Genomic DNA, 27,423 nt, shown 5'->3' with positions numbered 1-27,423 from the left:
TGAAGGACCAGTCTATGCTGTATATTCCAGGCAGCCAGGCAGGCAGGCAGGCAAGGTCATATATGTTTCCAAGCCTGGCTCCATAGAATTTCGTATATAATTGTGTATCGTAATTAGCGTCGTATATTATATATGTATGTATATATATATACATGTACATGTTCGTAAAGGGTGGTGGTATATGCAAAAAAAAAAAAACTGTGTGATGATTATATGCATGCATGCGCTAAACTCAACAAAGAAAAAGGGTGGTTCCAAGACCAAGATCATGATGCAAACATAGAAACTCCCCCCAACCAAGTATGACCAAGACGATCAAGTATGACCAAGGCGATCAGGCATGACCAAGACGATCAAGTATGACCAAGGCGATCAGGCATGATCAAGATGGCTCACGTCTCGTCCTTTTGCGGAGAAGACGGCCAGGATTTCCTCTCGCGGTGCTCTCTCGTCGGCATCTCGTCCTTGAGCTCCCTAATCTTCCGCCTGATGCCCCGTAGTATACTACTCCGCTTGCTCTCTGACCCCGATCGCTCGGCACTATCCTCCTCCTCCTCCTCCTCATCATCATCCGAGTTCGCGGCGCTGGGGTCCGTGAGTGGATCGACGATGCGCCGCGCTTTGGGGACAAGCTCGGTCCATAGGGCGAGCAGGGTGCCTGCTGTAAAGGCCGCAACGGCAACACACAAGGCGTACTGCGTGCCATGCGATTTCTGCACGCTGTATGCAATCGGGGGAAAGACGGCGCCGCCCGATACCGCCGCGGTGAGTACGATGGACGCCATCTTGGTGTGTCGGCCCATGCCACGCAAGCACATGGCAAAGACAATGGAGAATATGGGGCCCTCGAAAAAGTAGATGGACATGACAAGCACCGTTGGCGTTAGGCCGATGCCATGCATTGCTGCTGCGCTGAACGCAATAGCGCCGGCATAGAAGAATAAGAGAACGTGTCGGGGTTTGAAGTGGCATGTCGCTGCTGCGCTGACAAAGCGTGATATGGCGAAGACGGTGTGGGCAATGGCTTGGTCGTTTGTGGTGTCGGATTCGCTGTCTCGGGGCATCAACACACTGGTGAGGGGTCCAAAGCTGGTGGCAACGACTTCCTGGCCACCGACGTAGCAGAATAGACTGAAGACGCCGACGGCCAAGGTAAGCCAAATGGTTTTGACATTGAACATGGTCTTTGTGTTTGCGGCATCGTATCGTTCAGACGCATCGTCGAGCTCGTCGTCGGTGGCTTCGGGCAGGGGCACGTAATAGTAAGCTAGAGCCAGCAGGAAGGTAAATAGGGATATTCCAAGGTAGGTCCATTGGACATCAATGAGTGAATCTGCTTCTGCTTTGAAGAGCACCTTCTTTGCAAGCAGTGGCGAGACTACAGTTCCGACTGCCTGGATGCCCTGAGAGAGATTGAGCCTGGTCTCTGCATATCGCGATGGGCCGACAAGAGCGATGAACGGATTCGCGGCTATCTCCAGGGTGGAAAGGCCCAATGCGACGATGAAATTTGAGACGAGAAAGGCGGGGAACGAAGTGAGGACGGCGGATGGCCAGAATATCAGGGTTCCGCAACCGTAGATGATCAGGCCGACGATGTAACAAGCCTTGAAGCCCCAGTTCTTGAGCACGAGGCGACCAAAAGTGATGGGCCCTATAAAGTAGCCAGCAAAGTAGGCGCTATGTATGCCAACGGTCTGTAGAGAGGACATGTGTGCGATTTCCTGGAATCTGGAGTTGAGAACATCCAGCAGTCCGTAAGCGAAGCCCCATACAAAGAACAGCAACGTAACCATGGTGAGCGGGAAGATGGATTCTCGATGGGTGAAGTGGACCATGCTCTTGCCCTGGCGGATATTCACGAATTCGAAGAATTTCTGGCTACTTGGTTGCGTGTGTCGAGTGGTGTTTGTCATTGCGGTCTGGGTTCTGGCGATGCGTTCAGGTAGCTCTCTCATGTCTGGTGTGGTCAGGAAATCCATCATATCTATTTCCTGGCTCATCACGCGTTGAGGATCGGCTGCAGCAGACTGAGGACGCTGCGGTGCCGTGGCGGTAGGGAGTCCCTCCATGTTTCTGGCATCCAGTGAGCCATCCATGTGGCCAGTCGAGGTTCGCACGCCCGTCCGGTCATTGCAGGTATCGTCGCGCAACATTTTTGGCAGGAAGCGTGCCACCAGAGGTTTCAAGGCTGGCACACAAGCGCACATCATGCCGACGTGCACCTCAATGGCCGACCACATGAAGGAAAAGCCAGCATACCAAGAAAAGTCGTTGGCCTCGAAGCTGCGAGTATCGCCGTGCTCGGTAGCAGTCTGTTGGGCAGCGATGCTTCTCAGGCGGGTGGAGACGGCCGACTGAAGATATGCTATGCGAACGACATCGACAGCAGTAACGAAGACGCCGAAGCTAAAGGTGATGATCAGGATGGTCTTTTGCTTGCGTGGAAGGTGCATGCCAGTCAGGATTGGCATGGGTAGGATGAGAATGGCGAGATCGGTGATGATGTTGACCGGGGCGGAGGAGAGGTAGAGGGTGACAATGTCCGTACAGTGGGCGGTCGAGGCAGGGAACTGGTCAAAGGCAGCTTCGACGGGACGACATTGCACGATGTTGAGTATGGTGAGGGCGACGCCGGCGAGATTGACGATGGCCAAGGTGGTAAGGGTGGACCAACGGAAGAATTGATGTGTTCGTGAGAGAGTCAAGTAGAAGGCCAGAATGGAAGTCTTTGTCGCCATCAAGGCAGGATTCTTCGCGACTGGAGGTTAGCAAGAGAAGGTCATGTAGTAGTGGTGGGAGCATGATTACATAGAGAACTGAGAAGGCGTATTGGGACTTTTTCAAGGCAGAGTCCCAAGCAGGTGGAATATCTTCCTCGTGGCGTCCCAAGCCTACGGAAGTGCCATAGCAGATGGCAAACGACATGCCAAATGAGATGAGCTAGAAGGAATCAGCATCATGGTCGTGTTGGAGCATGGAAGGGCATTATCACAACATACCCATGCACCGAGCATCAGATAGTCATCCAGACCCACTTTATGCACGATGGCGATTCTTGATATCATGCGAAGGGCTACGAAGACGGAGGAGAGGACGATGAAGACGGTGGTGACGGCGAGGATAGTCGGGGCGCGAGTATGGAAGACATCGGACGTAGTCGTCGCCATGATGCCGGCCGGGATGAAGCAGTAGGGATTGGGTGCTCCTCCAGCATAGTGTTCTACAGCATATATGTGTATGTAGCAGGCGATTGGCGATTAGTCTCTGCGGTGGAACGTTCTTGATTGGGAGACGAGGTTATAGAGAGGGAGAAAGGTCGAGAGAGAGAAGATTGTCGGCGGCACAGTAAATGTGGTGGGAGAAAGGGCTCAAGGGAGCGAAATTTGGGCGACAAGTGGCAGATATTAGGGTCGAGAGTCAGGATGGCAAAGCAACGACTGTTTTCTCGAATTGGCATTAGCATAGACAAGATTTCGAGGCTCGTGACTGAGCCTGGCTGGTCGGATGCGTTATAAGAGGACCAAAGCGGCGATAGCACGACGACGGACGAATGGCAGCCAGCGAGAGACGCGATGGGCGCGAGTCGCAAAGAGGAAGCTTTGGGCTCGTACTGGCGCCGGTGGGTAGCAGCAAAAGGGCAGACCAGCAGCAGCGGCAAAAAGCCTCAGTAGAACGAGTGGTGTGAGAGGGTGTGAGTGAATGGTGTGTGGTGTATAGAGTGTGATGTATGAAGTATACAGGAATGTTGTGTGAGAGTAAGTAGTAAGGATTAATTAGTGTGTGAGTGCCGTCCGTTTGTCCGAATCAGGCCAGGCAGGCTGTGTGACATCAGTCGTCAACCGGCGGGGCGGGCTTGCGTGGATAATTGACTTAAAAGGCCCCCTAGAATTAGCTGGGTAGCCGCGACGTTTGGCAGCCGACCAGCCTACAGTTTAGGGTGCAGGTGCGCCTATTTTAGCTGGGTAAGCAGTACTGAGAAAGGTAGTAGTATGTAGTAGAAGCAACAGTTGACTGCCGGTCGTGACGTCGACGGGCCATTAGTTAAGGTTTAAGGTTACAGGCTACACTCACTGACTGCACGCGCCCAACCTGCCTGTCCTGACTCGAGATGGCGCAACTTTGCGGGGAAGCCAGCTGCCAAGCCCACACTTTTCAGCCCTTTTCCGCCCTTTTGGTGGGTATATCTGGGGCCACCCGCAGTATACACAGTACCAACCCACCCCGATCCCGCCATCCCATGGAGTGATCGTCGCCCATCGCCAGATTCTTCATCCTCATCGCCATCCTCATCGCCATCCTCATCTCTTCATCTTGGGCCAACGGCAGCAATCAGCAATCTTCGTCAATCTTCTCCTTCTTCACACACACATCTTTGTCAAGCAAAGCCTTGCAAGAACAATAATTATTATGCCTTGCTGTACTGGAAACACCAAGCTACGCTCGACACCGACATTGACATCGACCACCATCCCTGCCTCCGTCTGACCTGCCTGTATCTTCCGCCATCCCAGCCGCCGTCGTAATATCTCATGGATCATCACCACTTCTCTTCCAACACGACATTCTGCCAGCCTGACATCTGTCAACTCATCACTTGCACCAGCCCGCCTACAGTCCGGTCGAACCTAATGATGATTCTGGACCCTAATTACTTACAGTAATTATTGCCACTAACTGACTACTGTACTGCCGTGGGTGGATCCTCTACTGCTGGCTGCATCTGTCCGCGTGCACGTGCTGCACCAACCAGCAGCTGCCGACATATTCGGAGCCGAGTGCAGGCTACACCGTTCCTGTAGTCAGGTGATGATTTGGTCATGTAGGTCGTGTGACGAGACAGCCACGTGACTCTCAGCCACTCAATCTGCCTGCTACAGTCGTCGCACATCATGTAACTGACTAGAGAGTAATTATGGATATACCCAACAACAATGACTCCGAGCAATCACTCGACCTTGACATGCCACATCTCCCACCCTTTTATACTCTCGTAACCTGTTGCCATCTACCGTCTCTCTGCTCCGCTCACTCTCCATCATGAGCCGCACCGTCAGCCTTCCTAGCCAAGTCACGGAAAGTTCCATATATCCCTCGAAGCATTCTCTCCCACTTCACACCTCTACTTCCCACTTCTACTTCCCACTTCTACTTCCCACTTCTACTTCCCACTTCCCATATATAGTACATCAATACTAGCCTTTGGCCTTCACCCTCTTCCATCCGTGGCACTGTGCCGACATTGACAGTCGCATGCGAAAAGCTTATTTCGACATGCTACCACCTCCTACTGTCACTTGTCAGTCCACAAAGCAGTCTGCCCACCGGCTCGAGCCGCAAGACTGGACCGCACACCTCACTTGATGCATCCTTCTGCTACTCTCTGCCTGCCTGCCAGCCAGCCAGCTACTTCTTCTCATACTGACAGCACCGAGATGGCAGAACTTTGTGCGCACCCTTTCCTGTATTTTCCACATGTGCTCTTTCGCCAGCCTCGTGCTGTCTGCTGAGCGAAGGAGCGAAATGGGGTGATCCAAAGATTGATCGGGCCCGTGACACTCTGAGTTGTGGGTCTCCTGGACTTGCTGTACCCGCCATACTATGGTACGATTTCTGCGAGACCCGCCGAGCGCGAATGAGCACGTATGCTGCCATATGCGTCCATCTAGGACAATCTAACAGTACAGTGCCGCCGCACTCGATTCCATCTCATCTATCCAATCTACGCTTCTGGTCTATTTTTTGCAATTCAGGATGCGACACGAAACCGTCAGATTCCGCGCGGTGGGGGCCTCAGCTCGTGGGGGTGGGATGGATGGATCCCTCATACGAATCGTCAGGGTTATTGGGACAAAAAAAAATTGGTTGGTGACAGACTGAAAGCTGCAAGACTGCACGCGATGACAGCACTGAGACTGCAAAGAGAAGTCTGACTTGAGCATGATGCCTTTCAGAGACTTTGACGATAGTCTAGCGTGTACCTGGAGAGTACTGACATGTCCTGGTTCCTGATCTCTTGCTTTTCTCGTACGTCACGGACATCATCACCCCAACCTTGGAACACCAAGATCTCACCTGCTCGGGCCCCTCTCTGCCTCTCGCAACAGCCAAGCAGATCTGCGTATGGTGCAAGCTTGGCAGGGCCGTCGGTGCTGGTTCAATCTCACTATCACTTTCCCGATTGCCTCTTTGGGCTGCCAATCTACGCGTTATCGTCTTGCTCATCTATCTTCCACGTGCTGGACATTGTCAGAGATAGTGCTTTATTGCCTTTTGCTGCAGCTTGTTTATGATGTGCAGCGCTGGTGCAGAACAAGACCGCTCAGCCAGCTCTTCCTCGACGCTCTTCCTTTGCTCGTCGCCATTGACTCGAGGGTCGTGGGTCGTGAGTCGTGAGTCATGGGTTCGACAGTCGAGATGGATGGCAGGACCCGTGTCGCCTCGTGGGCTCCATGCCAGGACGGAGGGATCAATACACTACGCAGGATGAAGCGACTCCATGGCGTCATACAAGGTTGTGCCACTTTCATGCGGCACCGCCTCCGAAGCATCACCATGTCCTCCTCCTCCATGGATCATACCTATAGCAATCAACATTGAGGATCCACCAACCCGCTGACTGCATCGTAAAATCACTTTCCAATTGCCCCTTCGCCAGCAGGCAGACGGCAGCGTGCATGCTCAACAAAATCAATATCTCCCATTAGCTGCGGGGTTGATTCTAGGCCAGCTCGTGTTCGTCGTGTTTTTAACTGAGGCTCATCGCAAGCCTGTTCGACGACGACAATAAGTACAAGATGCATGAATAGAGTGGCTGCAATTAATGCAAACTAGATTATTACTATTAGCTTGCACACACAGACACATACTCACTGACTATAGATTACACAACCTGCACCGGGACATGCCACGTTCGCCAGGCAGTCTAACCGCTTTCGGCAGCACGGCACGTCACTCTGGTCGTTGTATAGGTCGATAGCTGGACTGTGTGCCTGGCTTCTCCCGCGTGGCCTCAGTAGATCTACTGCAGACATGGAGATTGTACAGCTTCACTAATTACTTACTGCTATACATGGGCATAGCACTTTTTACTATTGAGTATATACATGTGGGGAACAATGTCTGTGTGTCACTCTCACTCTCTATCCCCATCCATTTCCTGTTCCTGTTCCTGTCCTCCCCCTATCGCCTGTTATTGCTTTTCCATTCCCCTTTCACTTCTCCACTACCCCCCCCCAAACCCGTCTTGACCTGCCTGTTCTGGGCCTGTTCTGGGCCGATTCTGCTTTTCAGGGTCCTCAACTTTATTGATCCCGGGGCCATGGGTTTTTCGGACTTCGGACTTCGGTCGACCGTCTATTCTGTTTCCTGCCTGTCTGTCTGTCTTGTCTGTCTTGTCTGTCTGTCTGCCTGTCTGTCTACCTGTCTGTCTGTCTGCCTGTCTGTCTGTCTGCCTCGTAACTATGTCACTGACCAAGTGCGTGCTCGATGGTCTGGACCTCGACCACCCTACCCTAGACAAACCAGCCTTAGCCCTCGCTGCCCTCTCAACCAACTCGCCATTTGCTATCCCATCACGGTTGGGGGGGGTCGGGGGGATTAGAAGAGACAGCAGTCTCGAGTCTGCCAGTGTCTAGACAGACCACATCTCCATCACCATCCAGAGCATCGACGACATCCAACTGTCAATCCGTCTCGATCCCCCCCCTCCCCCCCAAATCCCCCGATTCTCCTCCCAGCCGCACTCATGCCATGCCATGCCCTGGCCCCGTCCTCAGCAAACGCATCAAGGTCTACCGCTGTACCCGTGCGTGTGCGCCTCTCAACGAACGAACGTGCTCTGGTGAATCTCGGTGGTGGTGGTGGTGGGGTATGCTGGACCCCGACCCGCTGTCTATGCCACTACCTCTACTACCACATACCTCGTTCGGGTTTTTTTTTTACCAAAACAAAAAGCGTAAGGGTCTTATAGCAGGTATGTCTCCACACCAGCCCCTGCACTGCTCTGCTCTGCTCGTGGGAATCTTGCTCGCTTGGGGCCTGGGCGGTGCATATACCTACAGTAGTACTTTTGATACCGCTAGCTTGGATTGTAGGCATGTTGGGGGGGCGGCTAAGATGCCAGGACTTGCTGGGTAAGATGGAAGTTGCCTTATAGGAGTGTGTTGTAAAGGAATGTCATTTTATTGAATTTACTGTATGTCTGTCTGGGGTGTAGGGATGGACTATTTGCGGATATATCTGTTTTGATTGCATTGGGATCGTGCTGGGTTTGCGTGTTGCTTGGTATCCCTGTTCTGTCTTGTCCTGTCTTGTCCTCCTGTACAATACTGATAATCTCAACAAGTTCAAGCCAGGGGGGGTGCAAGAGATACTCGAGTGACGCTCGTACGATTTCCGAGGAGGAGATTAGAGACTGTCGTCTTTTAGTTGTTTTACACCGGGTCGTCGTATGTTTGCCTTGTCTGACTATGACTGTACAATGTCATGTCAGTGCGTGGCTGATCTTGTTTGTCACGATGACTACAGACTGGGTACTGGAGACTGACTGGAGACTGGAGACAGTATCAACATTGTACTGCGGACAACATGGTCGGACTTTTGGAAGTTGAAAGATACCCTTGTAGGCGTAGACTAGACTTCTTGCTCTGTGTCACACACACACACATAGGTCTGTCGAGCTAGTAGACAACAACGACAACAACAACAACAACAACAACAACATGGCCTCAGTTTGCATAAACCGACGAATGAGCGGAAATCGTCCGTCCTGCCCGTCCGAAAGTCCTGATAAGGCATAATCTCAATATCGGCCGTCTTGCGCATCGCCTAGTCCCGGATCGTGCCGCCACGCTTTTTTATTAGGGGGGGGGGTGACGACATACAGTATATACATTTTCCAATCTAATGCAAACATCCCTGCCTGGCAGGTGGAAAGTGAGATTCGACCGGATATCAGAGACCGGCCCTGTGGATCAAAGACAGACATCCCACGCAAATATGGCAGGGGTAGGTGCGTGGTCTGAGCTTCTTCCATTTTTATGCTTCCATTGTTGTTTATTGTTTCTTGATTGTTGTTGAGAGATGTCAGTATGGTACTTGGATTTTTTGGGCTGCTGGGAAATTGTATATAAAGGTGGCTTGGGGACCCGGAGAGTGTGCTTTATTCTAGCATCGGCAGCAGCGGCTTCATCTTCAGCTTCAGCTTCATCTCAAGCTTCATCGGCAGCACTACCTCCTATTCACATCCAAGAATCCATTCTTCACCCCCCCAAACAACTCTTTACAACTATCACTTCTCTCTCTCTCTCTTCCCTCCTCTCATCTCATCAACCCCCCCAAACCAAACCCCCCAAACAAACAACCCCCAAAAATGTCGTGGGCCGTAGCCATCGACGCCATCGGCACCATCTCCGGCGCCCTCGGCATAGTCGACTTCCTCAAGTCCAACTTCGCCGGCAACAGCCCCCCCAGCCTCGGCGCCTCCGTCCAAATCAAAGCCGGCCTCCAATGCCCCAACAACTGCCACGACTTCGGCGGCCAAATCGTCTCAATCCAGGGCTACGACGCCAACAACGCGCCCATCGGCCGCAGCACAGGCGGCCACATCGGCGACGGCGGCGTCATCGAAGTCGTCCTCTCCCAGCCCGAGCCCGGCAAACAAGTCGACTTCCTCTCCGTCGCAAACGGCAACGACGCAACCTGCATCTCGTGGATCGCCGTCCGCCAGTTCGACAAGGTTGATGCGGCGGCGGGTGCCTGGAATGGGGATATCGGGCAGCAGTGTGGGCAGTCGTGGTATGCCGGGAATCAGATCGCGGGGAGGTATAGGGATGGCGGGGATTGGCGGCCGAGCTGTACGTGGTTGGATGCCGATGCGTCGAATGGGATTGTGTCTGCTGCGTTGAAGTTCGGCGTGCAGGCGTATGGCGAGGTGGGTGCGGCGTCGACGCTGGCGCAGAATAGGCAGTGTTCTGCTACGCTTTACTCGCGCAAGGCGGTTGATATCGGGGGTATGTCTTCGTCCTTACTTTCCCCCCTTTTATCCCTCCTGTCAAACAATCAATCTAACACACACACCAGACAAACCAGCCACCAAACGCTCTCTCTCCTCTTCCAACACCACAAGCACAACAAGCACCCTCCGCCCCCGCCGCCCCTGGATGGACTCCCACCTCGTCATCTCCACCAGCGCGCCCACCCACAACGCCACCGAAATGTGTCTCTCCCCAACCTCCTGGGGCCCCGATTTCGTCGGCACAGACGGCTACTTCTGCGACATGGCGACGCGTGAACTCACCCCGCTGTGCGCGACGAAGCAGGTGCCCGGGTGTCTGGAGATGGACCATCCCGCGCGCACGCTGCGGAAGCGGTCGTTGGTTTATGGCGGTGGGCGCGGGGCGGTGGCGAGGCGCGAGGTGGTGAGTGCGCATCGGGTGTATGGGAGTGTGGATGTTTGGTCGTAGATCTTTTGGGGGGTTTTTTGGGGGGATTTCGGGTTCGTGTATATATTGGGGATTGGGGATTAAAGGGGTCTGTTTCGGTTTGTTCGAGAGTGGGGAATAGTCTGGGTTGCTGGAAACGGGGGCGATTCTGTGTACATGTCTTTCTTCTAGTTCAGTCTTTCTGTTTTTTGTTGTCTATTCCTGGCGTTTTATATGGTTAGTGGGCGGTGGCGGCGGTGGAAAAGCACCTCCTTTTCATTCTTATATTTCTTTTCTTTAGCTAAAAGTGACGGCGGGGATAGCTCTGCTCTGCTTGATTTCATAAAGTTGACATGATTTTTGCCTCATTCCATGCATCTTCTGTGTCTCCCTCTCTGCGTGTGATATGATGGTACTGTAGTAGTGCACTGACAACACATGGATTAAGCACTATGACACTAATCCGAAAGCAGCATTTCTTGGCGTGGACTGCGCTCGTTTGGGTTAGGAGCTGGCGATGGCCTAGTCTAGCTTTCCTGCCTAAACAGGTTAGTCGGATACTTGAAATCCCTGCTCGGACGCGAGCCGACTCGGCAGTCTTGACTATGTTTGCACGGATCGTTGGGTGGGCTGGTGGCTCGTATGGGTGGGATCTGGGCTTGTGTGTTTTTTAATCCCCCTTCCTATTCATGCGTGAAGGGATTTAATTGGTAAGAGGGTTATGGAGACTACTTCCCTTTATTTGATAGGAGGTTTTGTTTAGGAACCCTTGTACTCCATGTTCTCTTGGAGTAGTATTTATGCTAGTTGGCTTGGAGAGATTTTTATAGATATATGTGCATGTCTACCGGACACGAGTTCCAGGCAACGTACTATCATTATGCGATATACTAGTACTACCACGTCCTCTAACTGATAGTTTGCTTCGCCTTCTTCTTCTTCTTTATCCCCACTCTATAGAATATAATAACTAAAGTAAGTGTATACTCTATACATCCATACTACTCTCTCTGCACGACCTGCTAAACACCATGCATGGCTCTGTCATAGACTCTTGTCAGCTTTGATAATCTGAAACCGCTTCACTTACAAGAACTAGATAACACTATCGAGTCTAGGTGATTATATAGAGAGATAGGGACGAAGTGGAGTGCTGCCCTGGGTTTTATGGTCGGTCAGTGTATAGCTTGGTGTTTTGTATACGGGCTAACGTGTATATTGCTCGATGCATATCTTCTGAAGGAGTGTCCTGTAGACTTTTGCCGGTTACGACAGCGGGGAAGGAGACGTTCTTGTATTTCAGACTTGAGATATATACAATCTCGGCATGAGATATCGGTGCGTTTACACGACGGATTACGTAGGTGTTTGTTCGTTGATACAGTTCGTGGCTCGCGTAGCAGATATGCACTCTGCGGATAGGACTGGTGCCATTGTTGGGTAGATCAGGCTCGTGTTATATGCGCTTCTATAAGTGTTCGGTCTTTGGTTGATATGATACTCCACGCAATCATGTCTAGTCTGTTCTGTGACATGACTGGATTGTGTGGCATCGTTCTGCTCAAACACAACGCTGACGCTATATGCTGCACTGCGCGTGTGGATCCTACACCTATGACGCATTTGGCCGAAAGGTGTATCTAGCTCCGCGTTCATTCGAACTTCAGAGCCATTCGGTCGATCAGTGTTTCGTTGACCAGTGCAACAGCACGCCAAGTGCCACTTGAAACCTTCCACGCATTCTCAGCATCGACCCTACGAAACACAAGCATGTACGAGACATGCACCGGAGACCTTGCGTATTCAGGCCAATTCCCTAGTCCAGAATCTAGAACTGGCATCCACATCAGAATGATGCTCACGTCCAACTTATGCCTGAGCCCGTGAATCAGTCTACTACGCTCAGCGACGAACGGAATTCCACTTCAGCTATCTACAAACACAGTCGACGATTTTGATCCCCAGAGGCTTTACTATTACTTTGAACTCCTATCGTGGGATGTCTGGTCCAGTATACCATACTTGCATTATTCAGGATATCGTAACGCCATGTCACAGCCGACTTTGGCGTAAGTATTCTGATTGCCGGTTCAGCATCAGTGACGGTACAACTGCACGCTAAGATATGTGACTTTCGTGGCAGAATTCATGTTCTCTCTCTGTAGCAGTCTTGGCCCTCGCTTGCTGTTCTCATCACATGTCTGAGTCCTTGACGTCGAATAGCATGTGTCTCCTTCCAGGCAAGATTGAGATCTTTTGTTTGGCTTCGAGCGGTGGTATGGTAAGTAAGACTTGTCATCTTATGGCTGCGGTTGTGCTAGGATAGGAACTTGGTGTGTTCGTATGATCGGTCTTGTTCTTGTTCTTGTTCTTGTTCTTATTCTTACTCCCTACGTCGAAGCTCTTTACTAGGTCTGACAAGCTTTCGAGAGTCAGAGACGCAGGAGATGTGATGAGATAACCTTCGAGAAGAGTTATACGTTTAGCTTCTGGTGTCTTCCAGTATACCATGTTCATGAGCTGTAGGCGTTGAGCGTTATTTGTGTTGTTCATGTGTTGAACTCTCTGCTTACAGCGCAGGCGTTGTTGCGTATGAGTTGTTCGAGCTTGTAGATGGACGTGGGAGGTCTTTTGCGTTCGTCTGGACTGTTACTACTCCATGGGCTTACCAACTCTTCACTTTACCTGCTCCAGAAGCTGAGAGGCCATCGTTGTTCGCGTCTGGTCGTGGACTCGAGATAGAGAAGACTATAAGGAGGTAGCATCGGGGTCGCTCAGAGGAAGGTAATGTTGTCAGCTCGCGATGTGCGCTTGGTTGCGAGGCTGTGCGGCTCTTTGTTCTTGATGTTGTATTAGAATATAGTAACTGCGCACCGCGTATTGGGTCACGCAACGGGGCAATCTCTGAGCTATTGTCAAGTCTGACTTACAGTCGTGTTCTTGGCGGACATGTCTCGGTTCATATAGCTTTGCCTGGAAAATGAAAAGATTTCGTGTCGTGGGCGTGACTTCTATTAATTGAGCTAATTGTAACGTATGGGCTCAAAGCACTGCTATTCTGGAGCCATAGTGAACAGCCTCCAGCCCATCCGCACTCAACGCGTGACTGAACAGAGTACAATAACAACAACAACACGTCACTCGTTATTCACTGCTGCCTTGTCACCCAAAACCACATGATCAGCAAAAAGGCCACACGCCAGAAATTCACCACCCTCACTGCGAAAAGACAAAATATAGGTTCCCCCGACTCCTCTGATTTCATCCATTGGGCGGGTATGGTCTTGTGGTAGTAAGTCAGCCTCCAGGAATAGCCAAAAGCCCACTCCTGGAGCACTTGGCATTAGCCGTGAATTATCTCAGGGCCATTAGGTCGATTGGTCGACTCCCTACCTGTCCAATATTTTTGGCTTTTTGTCGGCGTTTTGGGGAGTGATTACTTGGACTGTGAATGGCGTGGGTTTGGGGGGTGTCAAAGTCTCTGATGCTCTTCTTTTGTTGATTATGATGTCCTCTGTGTACTCAGTGTCTGATTCATTGGTAGCAGTGGATTTAATAGGTCCTTTGTTGGCATTCCCCGAGACGAAGTTGAAGTCGTCCGGACGTGATATCTTTAGTCAACTGGCAAACGAAATGTCACCACGGTCGCTTACATACGGTTGTTGTTTTACGACCAAAGACATAGCTATTCCCTGAATAAATGATCTATAGTTCAATCAATCCATAGAGCAGAAGATTTTTGCGACAAGAATGGGGAACATAAACGATGTGGAATTCCAATGGCATTAGAGCTCGTGAAAGTTTTTATCCTAATTAGGCTTAGCCTGGACTCGCTCTTAGTGTTGCGGCTGCGACTTATTAGTCGTTCCTCTCCACCATGCGAACAGCTGTATCTCGACTCGACACTCATCAATGCGCATTCCTGACTCGAGCAGAATACGACCATGCTTCATGAGCTTTTCCGTGAACTGCAAGGAGTAACATGCAGGCGGCAGTCAGGTGCTAGATCGAACGGAGGGTCGCTCCTAGGGTGGTGACTGGTCCCACAGCCTAATTACCACGCGAAATTTTTTTGACCATGATCCAAGAAAAGCCCAACGTCTTACTTGAAGCCTAGATCCACTTCCAAGCTCAACATCCCAGCCTCGCCTTATGATTAGCCTGTACGACATGATTGATGAGGTGGCGAAGAATCGTAGCTCAGAAAATACTCATGCCGCGACAAGCGACGAGCAAATCTCAAAAAATCCTACTGAGCGCCAGCTTCGGCCAAGGCATAAGCAAGGCAAGCAAGCAAGCTCACTGACACATTCAAGATACCATGACCTGGACAGCCACCAAGGACAAACCGGTACCTGCGTCTCATCAGCTTCACCGTGTCGGCGTGCGCCTCTGTCAGCATCTCGCTTGGTAAGGCTGAGTGCGCGCACGCGGTCTTGGTCATCTGCTAGACTTGCTGTCAAGGGTCAAGTCTCAGGCACAGAAAGCTATCAGCTCTCAGCTAAGGAAACTGTGCCGTCTATGTACTTCCGTCTTCGGCTCGACGAGGCGTGCCGCGCGTACCAGAGTTGGGAACGTTTTTAGTCTTCATTAGTGAGGACGGCCGGGAAATATTCGGTTAGGAGGGAATGCTAGGTGCAGGTCCATCGACGATTAGAAGGGTTTAAAGCTATCGCTAAGTGATCATGCGGGCCATTTAATGAGATGCATCACAATGATATCCGGACTTGATGGACGCAGGGTAGAGAGTCTGATCGTTGGACGGATAAGATGGCCCCAGGAGGTATCCTAGCACTGATAAGGTACCCTTGTCAGCGCTGTGCACGCAGCCTGTTTCTGGCGTTGCGTTGGCACCGCTGCAAACGCTTCGCAGCGCCAGAGTTAGTGATGAGACGGCGGCGCTAGAATATATGCGTAACGATTACCATGCAAGGTGATGGAATGGTGATGCTTGATAATGCGAGCATCGTAGCATGTGCATTGTTGTACCTTGTTGGACAAGACCACAGTGGAATTCACAACTCGGGACTCACAGGCTGGCTGTCCATCATGGGTAGGTGGGGCACCAGGACGCTTTTATACGGCACCATTGGCACGGCGACAAAGAGAAAGATGGCACGATATCAATTCATATATCAAAGTGAGCCATCACAGTGTTCGGGTATGGATTGACGATAACGCCTGCGCCAGATGTCGCAAGCATAGAGGGCGGCATCCGTCATGTCGGTGATCAAGAGCATGCGTGTTGTGCAGAGACTCGATAGCACGGCCTGTTGATCTATGGATCGCCGTTGCGACTTTTGAGACCTGCACATGTATACAACCACACACGCTGACACGAAGTATGGAGCGTTGATCCTTGTAAGATGTCTATCTTGCGTGTGCGGAGTCCTCGCGGATACCAGACTGACATGGTTCTCAATGGGTTCGCTCGCATGTTCGTGGGAGGAAGACCCGCAACTGTTCACAAACCAGCCCATCAGGGTCCACACGGAAAAAGACTCAGGGAAAGAGAAGGGTCCAGAATGAGACAACCTTCGTTGATGGTGGTGTCGAGCGGCTTTTAGCTCCTAGCAGCAATGGATGCTCATTGCTGGATATGCAAGCAAGCGTAGAAAGGGTCCACGTCCACGTTTTGAGTAGATGCTTAAGAGTGAGTACTGTACTGTACTGGATACCGTTTCGACAGCTCCTCCGACGTCGGCATGTTCCCGTCTGCCTCTTTCAAAGCATACGCTAGCCGATGTCGGAAGTCGAGCCACACCGTGGCAACACCATAGGAAGATTATCACCGGACATTAAGTATAATAACGGTGATGATGATGATAATAATCTCTCATCCACAGCGGCTTTTGCACACAGAGCACGCAACAGCCCACAGTCCACGGCGAATCCTAAGCTGTTACGTGACGGAACCTCGCTAAATCGAAACTCGCTAAACACAACCACAACCACCAAACCACTATCACCGCCCCACCCACCAGCCGCTCGCTCGTCATGGGCCGAGTCTCACGCCACCACGCTTTCCCCAAGAGCCGCCATGGATGCACTGCATGCAAGTGACCTCAGCCAGGGCGTTGTCGTAGCTTGCGTAGCTTGCAAAGTACCGGTCGTTGGCGTAAGTCTGGGTGCACCTTGTCGGTCCAGCGATCGCGACCGGCTTTTCAGCGCGTTGTGAAACTTGCTCGCGCCCATCGTCGTCGCTCATCATGTTCCAGACCAGATTTTTTGAGTGATTGCAGCGCAGGCTGCAAACTCGACGCAAGCTGCGTTCGAAACGGCCTGGCTTGCGTTGTGCTGAACCACCCCCCGACGATCCGTAAGACTGGTAACTTTGGGCCTCTGTCCGCCCGTAGCGGGACGCGGTTTGTTTGGTGCCAGCAAGCACCAGTGGCCCCCCTCCTAAAGGTACCCTGGGATAAGTCCTGGGAGAGGGAGGACGAACGCGCCACACAGCGAGCCTGGGGACGACTCGTGCGGAGAGACAGTGCAGGCGCAGGCCTTTTTCTTTTCGCAAGCTGGCGATCTCGGGCTGCTCGGCGGTACTATTGATGATCTGTGGAGTGACAACCAAGACATCCAGCAGGCTGTGTTGGACGAGGCTGCGCTGCGTGTGATAGGTCTGTGGTCACGTCGGCCAGTGCGAGATGATCCCGATGGTTGCTTATGGTCGCACGCGTGACTGTGCCTGCCGCTGCCGCTAGGAGATTGTGTGGACTATTATCCAGCTTGGCTGCTTGCTATTGCTGCGAACTTGAATTGCGAAAGTATGGGGTTTCGTATTGGCATGTATCGCTTAAGCACTCTGAGGTAGATGCGCGATTCTGCGCGCTGGGCATCACGACTCATGCTCCGACACATGGCTTGTCGTCACCAGAAGCTGAAAGAAGTCTGCGGAAGGAACCTTTTAAGATGACGAGTGCACAAGCTAGGTTTCGGGGACCAAACAGTCAATTCTGCGAATCCCGAGGGATTTATAGGTCCGTTTGGACACTTTGTTCCGTAGCAAGAACGTTCTATCTAGGTACATATTCCTTGTAGACTCAAGCCACAGGTCCTCGTGCCGAGTCGAGACCCAAGGGCAGATCTCAACTTGATCTCCTTCCCATGCAGGGCAATATCTTCAAGATGCCCGGAGATCGATCGACTTGAGAGTCGATGTGACATAGGAAAATGCTGATCGCGCCATCCTCAAGTCTTCCCAATATCCATTTCGTGGAGTTTCATGACGCCACTGCGCTCTACTCCTAATCAATGCTCGTTACAGTGGTATTCCTCGACATGTTTGAAGCCCTTCGTACATTGTGACAAAGAAAACGGAATGGAATAGCTCGGTTTGCATGTTTGATAACCGTAGACACACAAGAAGAAATGCTTTTGTTACACATTCCCGATGCGGGACCGATGATGATGATGAGAGGGTAGTCGCTACATAGAAATTCGTGTTGAGAGGTAAAGATCGCCCAAGAAAAACAAGAGATGGATGAGCGGTGTTTCAGGAGTGGTGAGTTCGGTGTAGTAGTAGTTTGCGAAACGTGTGTGTCGTTATGAAGTGCGTGATGATCGTCAGGTAAGAGCGTTTGTACGGGATCTAGGATCGATATCGTCGCTTGTGCTCCCGAACTTGGTCAAAGGAACTGACATAGCCTTGTAACGCTGATGCAGCTTGAGGTGTGAGGCCTGGAGCAGTCTGATTGCCCGATACGGACGATAACGACGAGTGAGATGATGAAGCACTGAGGCGTTTTGCCTGAGTCTGTGAGGTTTGTGCGGTAGAGCTAGAGGTGGAGCTGTAGGAGGAGCATGTCGGCGATGGAGGAGAGTAGTATGTGTAGTAGTGTGTGGAAGGACTCGATTGCTGGGAGTATGCTTTGCTCCGCTCAGCGGATTGGCTGTGGGTAGCGAAGTCGACGGCAGGAGGGAGGTAGAAGCCGGAGTGAGTGTGATTGTGAGTATTAACGGACGTCGTGTTTGAATTCGTGTTTTCGAGGTCTGCTAGACGGCAGGCCTGGGAGCAGTAAGCGCCCTCGGAGAGCTGGCGATCGCAGGAGAGGCAGTAGTCATGATACCAATCCATTTCGGTCGACATGTTGAAGTGGTAGTTGAGGATAGGACTAGATTGACGGGTGTTCGAGTCGAGAAAGGTTGTAAGAGGAGTGGGGATCTGGAGCTTTTGAAAGAGTGTGAGATGGGTAGTTGAGTGGTTTATAGAGGCTTGGGAAGGGCGCATGAGCTAGTAAATAGTGGGGCCTTCTCTTGGTCGTCGTAGTCTCTTAGTGGGTTGATGGGGAGAGGAGAGGGATTGACAAGGGGTGCAAGCACGCACGGACCATCACGGTTGCAAAAGTCTTTCTTCGCCCGCGCGGGGGGGCGTCATTGCTCATTGCACAACTACGCAGCAGGCCAGGTACTTGTGGACTGGTGTGTTGAATCCGCCTATGGCTTACACTTGGATGCTTCCAAAATCGTTCAAACCTGCAGCAAGAAGAGAACTCACCGGTGCGAGCTTCAATCAGAACCCTGGAGCTCTAATACTGACTATTCCTACTACTACCAGACCCGACCCAATAACCCTTACGTGCACCACGGCAATCTCAGCCCTCAGAGAGCTTGGAGAAACTACAAAAAAAAAATAGAGATTCGTAGTATCGAGATAGACCAGATGATGGCGTATTAGCACTAGTTTGTGAACATGCTCACTCAACGAATGCAAGTCAAGACGAAGGCAGCGGCGGCAAACCCTGATGAGAGCTCGGAGCGCTCCTCCACACGAGTCACATTCCCTGCCGTCTCGGCCCCAATGATGCGATTCGTTCCTCCACTATTAAAAGTGGTCATGGGTTGATGTACATGGATGGGCTGATGTACCCCTCTTCGGGTCCCCCTGGCCTTTGCTTGTCTCAGGTGGATCACTCGCCATAGACTAACAATGCTGTTCCTTCCTGGGGCTCTCTATTCATTAGGTTTGGCATTATAACCTCGATCTTAAAACTTGCCTTTGGTCTGAATCCGATGACTTTGAATTCACTTCGTTATATTGCGGCTTTGTGCCCACACATACATAACCTCCAGAACCCCCTGGTAACACAACTACGGTTCTCGCCGCTCGGGTGCCAAACTCGAAGCGAAAGCGCACCTTGGCAGCGCGAGTTGCGCCATATTCCTGTCATTTGAGGAGAAAGCCAGCCTTGCTCGAACGAGTTAGACATGTCAATCTTTACTTCCGCCGTTCACGGAATTGTCCAATAGCGTCTAAGGCTCCTTCGGCATCAATAGTGCAGTACCTGGTATATTCAAATACTTTTACAAGACTTCACAAAATCTCTCGATTGACATTTTCACTTGACCTCAGGACATCCGGAACGCAATAACTATGCCATATTTGATCAACTATCTTGATTTGGGATGACTAGCAAGTGGTTCTATGGGAAAAAGATGAAATGTAATTGATACACAAGTCAAAAGTCGGGTTCGTGAATACCGGAGAAATACCGGAGAACATCAGCATCACATCGTTGAAAAAAACTTTTTTTATGACTCGTTCTGCGTAACTCAGCTCAAGCTTCACCGGAAATGCGCTACATGCTACGGTATCAAAATTTTCGCTCCTCGGTGTTAGGTAACGGCTCTGATGGAGGTCGATCATGTTGCACAGCATAGAGATTGGTACTGTATTTCCCAGCCTCGCAGGCCTCTCATCTTTGGTCCTTGCACGGCGCGACGCTCTAGGAATGTTGAGCATGATCTTGAGCAACACGACATGGTGAGCTGATGTGAGGTTACTATAGTCGAAATGTCTCATTGAGCCCAACGAAACGTGGCGAGATGCTCATCCTTTACGCTATACATAGCTAGAATAGGCCTGAACATGGACCACTTAGATATCATTCTTTATTTGGTACAAGAAACGGCGGAAGCGAACGGGAGAGCGAGTGGAGCCAGGGCAAAGGAGAAAAATTGATGACCAGTCATAGCAACACTATGGACATGGACATGGATGCTAGCTCGAACGCTTTCCGCCGAGCTTTGCTTCAAGAGAATCTGCTCAGGCAGTCTCAAGCGCGATGGTGACGCTTGCCTGTACTATGTACATGCACGGAATCGAAGATGCACATACGGCGTTATAGAGTAATGTGTGCACGACTGTTCTCCTGCCTGTACTCATCCAAACATATGTTGCTTTGGTAAGGACAGCTGCGATTGGAAGGCTATGCTATATAGGTCTTAGAGATCACCAAGGAGACCAACATATGAACTGGGCGCAGCTTGCACAAAGCAGTGTTGCCGTGGACGAATCGCACACCGAAATGATGCATATCTTCGAGTCGAAGGTGGGGACAACTGTCATCGACGGCAATACTCTGGTACTCGAGGTGCCATAGGATTCGGTCAGGCCAGACTTGTAGTAGCTTCCTCTTCATACCGAGTTAGAGTGCCGAATCCACTGGATCTCAATATTGACATCTTCGCTATTAATTATAGCCTGCTACAAACGTGATATGTGCAGCATGCTACGTCGAGTCTAGCCGCTACCCTTCATCCCAGTCTACAAGCTCTACCCCAGACGGGAGGGAGACGCAAGCGGCCCGCTAGTGCACCATCCAACGATGGATTGAATTACTCAAGTGTTAAGATGATCTAGAGTACCCTAATGGGTTAGGCTAGGAGTATTCCTGAGATGTCGCAGGATGGCTCTGAGTTTTGACAATAATCTGCATCCATTCACGGTGACTCAACGATCCTAAGACATACTTCTTATCTTCACCCCCCAAGACCCACCTTCGTATGCCCGCGTCGCTTCTGGCCAGCCGCATACAGTCGAGACGGCTATCTGCTCGTGCCATCGCCCATTATCGATGCCGGCCTAGCAATGCAAGATATGGAAAACAAGGCATTGTTTGGCAGCGTATCAACACTGTCAGGACATCTACGGGCTGTCTAGCTCCTGCACATTCGTTTAGATTTCAGAGGCTCACTCACCATGGCAGTGCTGCATGCGCCAACCATTTCTTCCCAACAACACGGTCTGTGCAGTTTGGCGAGACGCCGCCCTTTCGTCGCTTCTCCCGGTTTTTTTCGCACAAGCATTTTCATCAAAACATCTTCGGCAGCCTCTTCTTATCAATGGGTCCGTGAACGGGGAGGACTCGATCAGCCAATGCGCCCTGCCCTTACTGCCGCTGCCTACATTTCAAATTCTCAAACATCGGTTATGTAGACTTAGATTAAACAGCATGGGTGCCAGGGTCTACATGAGCCGCCCCGCGAACCGTGGACTACCGCCAAGTGTTCGACCTCGTCCATACGAGATGTGTGTTTCTGCTTCCTGCTTGAACAACACCCTTGGGCGAACGGGCGCGTCCCGACTTCCCCGGGCCGGCAAATGACATGCTCCCCCATTCCAAAGCCCCCTTGACAGCATAACAATGCACTCCTCCGCGCATGTGCCAACATCTGGGGTAGCGTCTTTCGTGCGCGCCATTTAGAGAAGAAGAAGAAGAAAAATTTGTGCAGAGCAACAAGAAGACACATTACTTTTTTGATGGTTGGGCATAGATCTTCAGTGTGTGTCTTTGAGTCCCCATTTAATTACGACCACTTACGTGTGAAGGATTATTAAAAAAGAAGACTTGGGCGGTATTTCAAATTTGTAGCAGCTGTCGGCTTTGAGTTAATAGGTAAGGTCCACATCAAACAAAAGCGCTCTTAACAGGCCTTGCATACACCGGATCATACATAGTCTCTCATCTAAGGCTTGCTCGTTGGCTACGGCGGTGGTGGTCGAGCTACACATCTGGCACCTACTCATAAGGTCTCGAACGCGGTCGAAGAATGACCTACAGCTCAAGAATGACGAATTTCAGGTCGCAAGGAAGTAAAAAGCGCTCGTATACCAACTACATGCGAGGTTGAGCCCAGGACGGTATTCTCCACGGAACGAACGAAGGAGTCGCGATCTGCATGTGCTCTATTCCATCCTTCTTTTCGCTATTTCCTTCTTTCTGTCATAGTCATTTTCTTCCACTTGTCATCGATTCCAGCTATCTTGGCATCTACCTCGTATGTCTAATATCCTCGTACCCCCACACGGAGGGGGGGGCTTCTTCTCGAAACTGCTCTTGTTGGCGTTCGCTGTCTCATCCATGTTCTTCCTATACCTCACGCGCGTCATAGCTGAAGTATATTGTCACAAGTCCGTCATACACCCCGTACCATAACGCCTCCTTTTATTCCACTTTTACAGCCAGACAGAACATGAGGCACGTCTATACTACGCTTGTCCCTCTTCCACCCTCTGTAGACGCCCCTTACCCTCCCTACTGACTCTGAAAGAAGCTTCGCTGCTCCTAAGTCCTCCAGTCACTACACCTTCCTACATAGTACTTACTTGAATGGGTTCCACTCCCAAAAGAAGCTTATCTCGCGTTTTTGGGATGGATGCTTCATTCCACATTTCACACTAAGACCGGTGACCTAGACGAGCCTTCAAAGGACGTGTTATGCACGATATACGCCGGTCAGTGAGTCTGTCTGTCTATCTGTCTACATACAGCCGGCGGTGAGCTCCTAATGCTAAAGCCACACGGTCTTCACGTCTAGACTACTGTTTTTCACGGGACCAGCATAGGTGGGTGAGTGAGTAGGAGGCACCGCTACTTCATCTACGTCCACGGACGACTTAAAGCACCTAATCTCCAACCATTTTCCAGCGTAAAGTCTTACCACTGGTGGTATAACAAGTCACCGTATCGCCAATATAACATGATTCTCCATTATCCAACCGAGAGACACAGTAGAAGATAGAACTCAAAATTGAATCATGATTCTATATCATAATATACAAAGATTCAGGTACATATTCAGAGTTACGGTATAATGATTCAAGCTGCATCTCCCATACTATAGGTAAAGAAATCTGTATCCAAAGAAACAAAGTTATGCCGAGAAACTTGTAGATAGAATCTGAACTCCGCACAGCATGTACTTCAAGTTGCGCAGCCTGTGTCTCGGAGCACATGGCCGTCAACGCAAAGAATGTTCTCGATGACTGCAATAACAAATTTTCATACCCATCAACGAATTTGTCACTTCCATATTGGGCTATAATCCCTCTATGTTGAGTGATTAAAACCCCGCGAGAGAAATATCGGAACCTCAACAAGTGCCAAACAAGCGTGACAGGATCCAAATTGCGAGAGCAAGAAGTATGAATTGGTTGGTATGATAAACCCCTTAAAAGGTACAAGGACAAATGGTGTGATCCAAAAAACCACGCCGCACTTGGGCTCAATGTCGAAGTGAGAAAACTCCAGAACGCATTGTATACACATACACCAAACCCGACCCACACGCCAACGCGACTGCAAAAGCACAGGCACACGCACACGCGCACATACTTCAAAAACCAACACCCATCACATCTTTCGACCCCTTTCAAAAAAAAAAAGCCAGCAAGCCGGGCTCACACAGCCGCAGCCTGACCCGCCACGGCGCTCTCAGCTCTCTTTTTCTGCTTCTCGGCCCACTCCCTACTCGCGATTCGGCCGCGCTCGGCCGCCTCTGCTCTAGCCTTCTTCGCGGCCTCCTCCTTTTCTCTCTTCTCGCGTTCGCGCTCCTCCTTTTCCTGTCGATCTCTGTTGAACACTTCTCTGCCCTTGACGCGCTGGGCCGCGGCTTCGGCGGCAGATACCGGTGCACCGGTGACTGGGCCAACGGCCGAAGGCTTAGAGTTGCTTGGGACGCGAGCAGGTTTGCAAATTACGGATGGAGCGTGTGTGGATGGCACGCGGGCTTTAGGCATTGTATTGCTTGAGGGTGCTGGTGGCGGGATTGTGATGCCAGGCGTGTCCTTCTTGGTCAATGAGCCGATATGTACTGACGCCGGCCGAGTCCTCGACGTAGCTAGAGATATCCTTTTAGAAGCTGCCGTGATGTCCATAGAAGAGTTGCGCTTTGGAGCTTGGACATTAGGTACGGTTCCATTGATAGCGGCTTCTCGTGCTCTACTGGCTGCTGTTTGCTTGACTACAGGGGCCTGGCCAGCAGCTTTAGGGATGGGTCGTGCTTTGACGACAGGCTTCTTCTGGGCGGCCTTCTCTCCTTCGGCAGCGTCCTTCTGAAGACGTGCTTCTCGGGCAGCTTTTAATTTCGCTGCAACAGCTTCACCAGGTAATGTGAAAGATGCTTTGGTGGGGGCTCTGGTGGATTTGGCTAGAGGAGGAGGTGTTGGGAATGACACGCTTACGGGCCGACGTTTTGATGCAAGGTAATCTACGACTTCTCCTGTTCCCTTCGGTTTCGGATTGCTGGAGGCTGGAGGTTTACTTGTGATGTTCTTCTGTGGACGGGGTACTACAGGCTTGGAAACTATTGCTGGAACAGTCTTCTTTGCTGCTGACTTTGGTGGCACATTCTCCTTAAGCGATCTAGCAGCGCGGGGTGTTCGTGACACCTTTGGGGCTGGAATTGGAGCCTCGATGGACGAGTCACTCGTAGTCGGGGTATGACCATTAACCTTTACTTTGGGTGCGGATCGAGTCTTATTAGGCGTGAGTGCTTTAGTGATGTCCTCCATCGCGTCCTCGAGAGCGTCAAGAGCCTCTATGGTACCGGGCGATTTACGCGATGGTGATAGAGAGCCGCTGCGGCTAGAAACATCCGATGAAGGAACCTTAATCGGTGTCAAGGACATCTTGATTTGATGGCTTGGTGACAATTCTTCCTCTGGCGAGTCTTCCTGGACTGGATATTCAGGGGAGTTGGCAATAGGAGTTTCTGTCGTAGGAACCTCAATGACAGGTACTATAGCAGGAACCTCGGGAGTATGTTCCTCCGATGCATCAGACTGGTTCATTTCGTTCTTCGTGGGCTCGGGCTGTGGTTCTTGTTTCTCGACTTCGGCCTCCATAGCTAGTTGGCGTCTGGTCTTGCGCGTAGCACGCACTGAAGGTGGCGCTGGTGTTTCTTCAACGCTCATCTGAGCTGTGACTAGAATCATAGGTCAGCATTGAAAATTGTGACTGTCAGTGGAGAACGGCCGGGACACACCTTGTAGCTCCGGCTCTGTTCGCAATTCTTCCTCAAACCCTTCACTAGCAGTACCAGCTACAGCTTGTTCAGGATCACCTGGCATTTCAGCGCTATCTTCAGGTTCAGGTTCCTCTTCAATCTGCTCTTCCTCAACAACTTCCTCTTTCTTTGTCTTCTTGCCGCGTCCTTTGCCTTTGCCCTTGGCAGCTTTCTTCTTCGGGGGCATCTCCTCGGCAACCTCTTCAAAGTTGATTGCCAATTCCTTCAAGGGAGCGCGCTCGAGATCGTCAGATATAGAGTCTACTGATTCAATTGGTTCTGTTGCTGTGTGGTCGATATGGATGGTGTCGCTACCTTCAGCCTGTGCGGCGCGCTGCGCGCGGGTCAAGCGCGGCATTGTCCCTATTTCTGAAGTAGGAAAATTGCCCGCCTGTGTCGATCGCTATTGGCGAGATTGCAGTAATAGTCCGTCTTGCAGACCCGGGGAGTATTCCGTGATGGATAAGAATTGATATTGGAAAGAAGCGCAAGTCTTAGCGAGTGTTTGTATTCGTAAAGAGAGGTAGCTGTGAGGTTGTTTGTGTACATGAATCAGCCATTGTTTATGACCCAAGCAAGGAACAACAGTCTAATCTGTAGATGGCTAGCGCCCGCCGCACCCTGCGGTTCTGTAGTCACGTGTGGCATCCCTACCAGACTTGCCTCTATCAGTACAAGCTCTCTTACCCAAATGATCTTAGTGTTTCGAAAAGCGGGGCGTCTCGTATGCAAAGAATGATTCAGAATGAGTATTACTGTATTGCGTGTTAGACGTATATAAAGGAAGACAATCTGACACTGATTCCAAACTTCCAGCACAATACTCATAGTTTTGACAAGTCATTTGTATTGAAGGTGAGTGGATCTATATCTGTGTATATTGTTGCTTCATTGTTTATCTTCATGATGATCTACACTGGTTTCAATATTTGTCTAATAGGCTTTACGAGCCATGAAGAACACAATCTTCACTCGCCGGTCTGAACTATGTCTTTATGCGTCTTAACCCATCCCCCACCCCGCCAAACAAACAACAGGCTAATATACGAGAAATGCGCTTTAGGATCAGCCAGCATATAAGTGCATACTGCACCCATATCCTATGAGAAGGGGTTTTTATGGCATAGTTAGTAGATCTCTTGCGTCGGCGTGTCTGAAATTTAATATTCAATTTAAATTACCATGATTGTCTAGGTAGATTAAAAGGGTCTCAAATCCATAATCTTCTTATACAAAGCCTTTTAGTACAGATCCTTTATATACTCAATGAGATGCTAGTAAAACCATGCTGTACAAAAACTTAAGCATATATACCATCGACATGGTGTTGTTGCTATTGACATCAACTCAAGCATCACATATAAGATCAAAGTCCGGAAATTGAGGGTCTGGTCCTAGATTCTCCGTAAATCCAATAGTAGACGGCGGATCTTCTGATTGTGATTTGCCAGTGGTGCAGGCACCTGGACATCGTCGTTAGTCGCTAGATCTCAAGTGTCATGCAATTGCATCGTTTTAACTCCTTACTTCTCTGAGCATCACAATCGGTCACACTGAAAGATCCCTTGTTGTTTCCAGCCGCGTTCACAATTCCAGCGCAAGCGTTGAACTGCGTGTCACAGCTGCGCCGTGTCGCAGATCCAAGATCAGCGAAAAGGACTCCGTCGACAGTGTATGGACGTTGATAGTCTCCACTTTGCGTAATTGCTGGCGCCTTTGCTCCGCCGAGGGCTTGATCAAAGGTCTGAAGATTATTTGCTTGCCGTGCGGATAAGTTCAGCATTGCGTTATCAGGGTTATAGGAATCCCTTAGGTTTGGTAAAGATGTTACAGGATAGAAGAAAACAAGTGAGAAGAATGAAATGCTAATAGTAAAGCCATACATATTTCATATTCAATAGCGTTCATAGGTATGATGTGAGTAACAGCA

At 50.6% G+C, this 27,423-nt stretch overlaps 11 protein-coding genes across 11 annotated transcripts; 3 read left to right on the top strand and 8 right to left on the bottom strand.

Moving 5' to 3' along the window:
• Nucleotides 1–392: 392 nt before the first annotated feature.
• EJ05DRAFT_498997 (MFS monosaccharide transporter-like protein) lies at nt 393–3,170 on the bottom strand (the record flags this gene model as incomplete). Its single annotated transcript, XM_033746765.1, has 3 exons — nt 393–2,753; nt 2,812–2,943; nt 3,003–3,170. 3 exons carry the CDS (start codon nt 3,168–3,170, stop codon nt 393–395), a joined length of 2,661 nt encoding a protein of 886 aa, XP_033602256.1.
• Nucleotides 3,171–3,952: 782 nt separating this feature from the next.
• Nucleotides 3,953–4,766, bottom strand: EJ05DRAFT_484709 (uncharacterized protein; the record flags this gene model as incomplete). Its single annotated transcript, XM_033745372.1, has 5 exons — nt 3,953–3,975; nt 4,075–4,187; nt 4,220–4,313; nt 4,370–4,628; nt 4,683–4,766. The coding sequence occupies 5 exons, from the start codon at nt 4,764–4,766 to the stop codon at nt 3,953–3,955; spliced, it is 573 nt and encodes a 190-aa protein (XP_033602255.1).
• Nucleotides 4,767–6,632: 1,866 nt separating this feature from the next.
• EJ05DRAFT_484708 (uncharacterized protein) lies at nt 6,633–8,100 on the bottom strand (the record flags this gene model as incomplete). The annotated part of the gene is made up of 5 exons (XM_033745371.1): nt 6,633–6,814; nt 6,878–7,024; nt 7,065–7,091; nt 7,252–7,633; nt 8,062–8,100. The coding sequence occupies 5 exons, from the start codon at nt 8,098–8,100 to the stop codon at nt 6,633–6,635; spliced, it is 777 nt and encodes a 258-aa protein (XP_033602254.1).
• A 1,105-nt stretch (nt 8,101–9,205) lies between these two features.
• Nucleotides 9,206–10,560, top strand: EJ05DRAFT_310028 (uncharacterized protein). The gene is made up of 2 exons (XM_033740682.1): nt 9,206–10,013; nt 10,084–10,560. Exons 1-2 carry the CDS (start codon nt 9,374–9,376, stop codon nt 10,464–10,466), a joined length of 1,023 nt encoding a protein of 340 aa, XP_033602253.1. The 5' UTR covers nt 9,206–9,373; the 3' UTR covers nt 10,467–10,560.
• A 2,159-nt stretch (nt 10,561–12,719) lies between these two features.
• Nucleotides 12,720–13,375, bottom strand: EJ05DRAFT_498995 (uncharacterized protein; the record flags this gene model as incomplete). The annotated part of the gene is made up of 4 exons (XM_033746764.1): nt 12,720–12,944; nt 12,998–13,065; nt 13,110–13,257; nt 13,355–13,375. The coding sequence occupies 4 exons, from the start codon at nt 13,373–13,375 to the stop codon at nt 12,720–12,722; spliced, it is 462 nt and encodes a 153-aa protein (XP_033602252.1).
• Nucleotides 13,376–14,341: 966 nt separating this feature from the next.
• EJ05DRAFT_309983 (uncharacterized protein) lies at nt 14,342–15,164 on the top strand. The gene has a single exon (XM_033740681.1). The coding sequence runs from the start codon at nt 14,577–14,579 to the stop codon at nt 15,006–15,008; it is 432 nt and encodes a 143-aa protein (XP_033602251.1). The 5' UTR covers nt 14,342–14,576; the 3' UTR covers nt 15,009–15,164.
• Nucleotides 15,165–16,035: 871 nt separating this feature from the next.
• EJ05DRAFT_526493 (uncharacterized protein) lies at nt 16,036–17,285 on the bottom strand (the record flags this gene model as incomplete). Its single annotated transcript, XM_033748871.1, has 2 exons — nt 16,036–17,011; nt 17,179–17,285. The coding sequence occupies 2 exons, from the start codon at nt 17,283–17,285 to the stop codon at nt 16,420–16,422; spliced, it is 699 nt and encodes a 232-aa protein (XP_033602250.1). The 3' UTR covers nt 16,036–16,419.
• A 730-nt stretch (nt 17,286–18,015) lies between these two features.
• Nucleotides 18,016–18,513, bottom strand: EJ05DRAFT_484704 (uncharacterized protein; the record flags this gene model as incomplete). The annotated part of the gene is made up of 1 exon (XM_033745370.1): nt 18,016–18,513. The coding sequence occupies one exon, from the start codon at nt 18,511–18,513 to the stop codon at nt 18,016–18,018; it is 498 nt and encodes a 165-aa protein (XP_033602249.1).
• Nucleotides 18,514–21,242: 2,729 nt separating this feature from the next.
• On the top strand, nt 21,243–21,869 carry EJ05DRAFT_309918 (uncharacterized protein). The gene has a single exon (XM_033740680.1). The coding sequence runs from the start codon at nt 21,419–21,421 to the stop codon at nt 21,809–21,811; it is 393 nt and encodes a 130-aa protein (XP_033602248.1). The 5' UTR covers nt 21,243–21,418; the 3' UTR covers nt 21,812–21,869.
• A 2,017-nt stretch (nt 21,870–23,886) lies between these two features.
• Nucleotides 23,887–25,851, bottom strand: EJ05DRAFT_484703 (uncharacterized protein; the record flags this gene model as incomplete). Its single annotated transcript, XM_033745369.1, has 2 exons — nt 23,887–25,412; nt 25,473–25,851. 2 exons carry the CDS (start codon nt 25,849–25,851, stop codon nt 23,887–23,889), a joined length of 1,905 nt encoding a protein of 634 aa, XP_033602247.1.
• Nucleotides 25,852–26,840: 989 nt separating this feature from the next.
• EJ05DRAFT_498992 (uncharacterized protein) lies at nt 26,841–27,276 on the bottom strand (the record flags this gene model as incomplete). Its single annotated transcript, XM_033746763.1, has 2 exons — nt 26,841–26,956; nt 27,021–27,276. 2 exons carry the CDS (start codon nt 27,274–27,276, stop codon nt 26,841–26,843), a joined length of 372 nt encoding a protein of 123 aa, XP_033602246.1.
• Nucleotides 27,277–27,423: the final 147 nt, after the last annotated feature.

This window comes from Pseudovirgaria hyperparasitica (assembly GCF_010093815.1).
Source record: "Pseudovirgaria hyperparasitica strain CBS 121739 unplaced genomic scaffold EJ05scaffold_5, whole genome shotgun sequence".
Taxonomy (NCBI): domain Eukaryota; kingdom Fungi; phylum Ascomycota; class Dothideomycetes; order Acrospermales; family Acrospermaceae; genus Pseudovirgaria; species Pseudovirgaria hyperparasitica.
The sequence above is the reverse complement of the archived record's forward strand: the minus strand, read 5'-3'. Positions and strand labels throughout refer to the sequence as shown.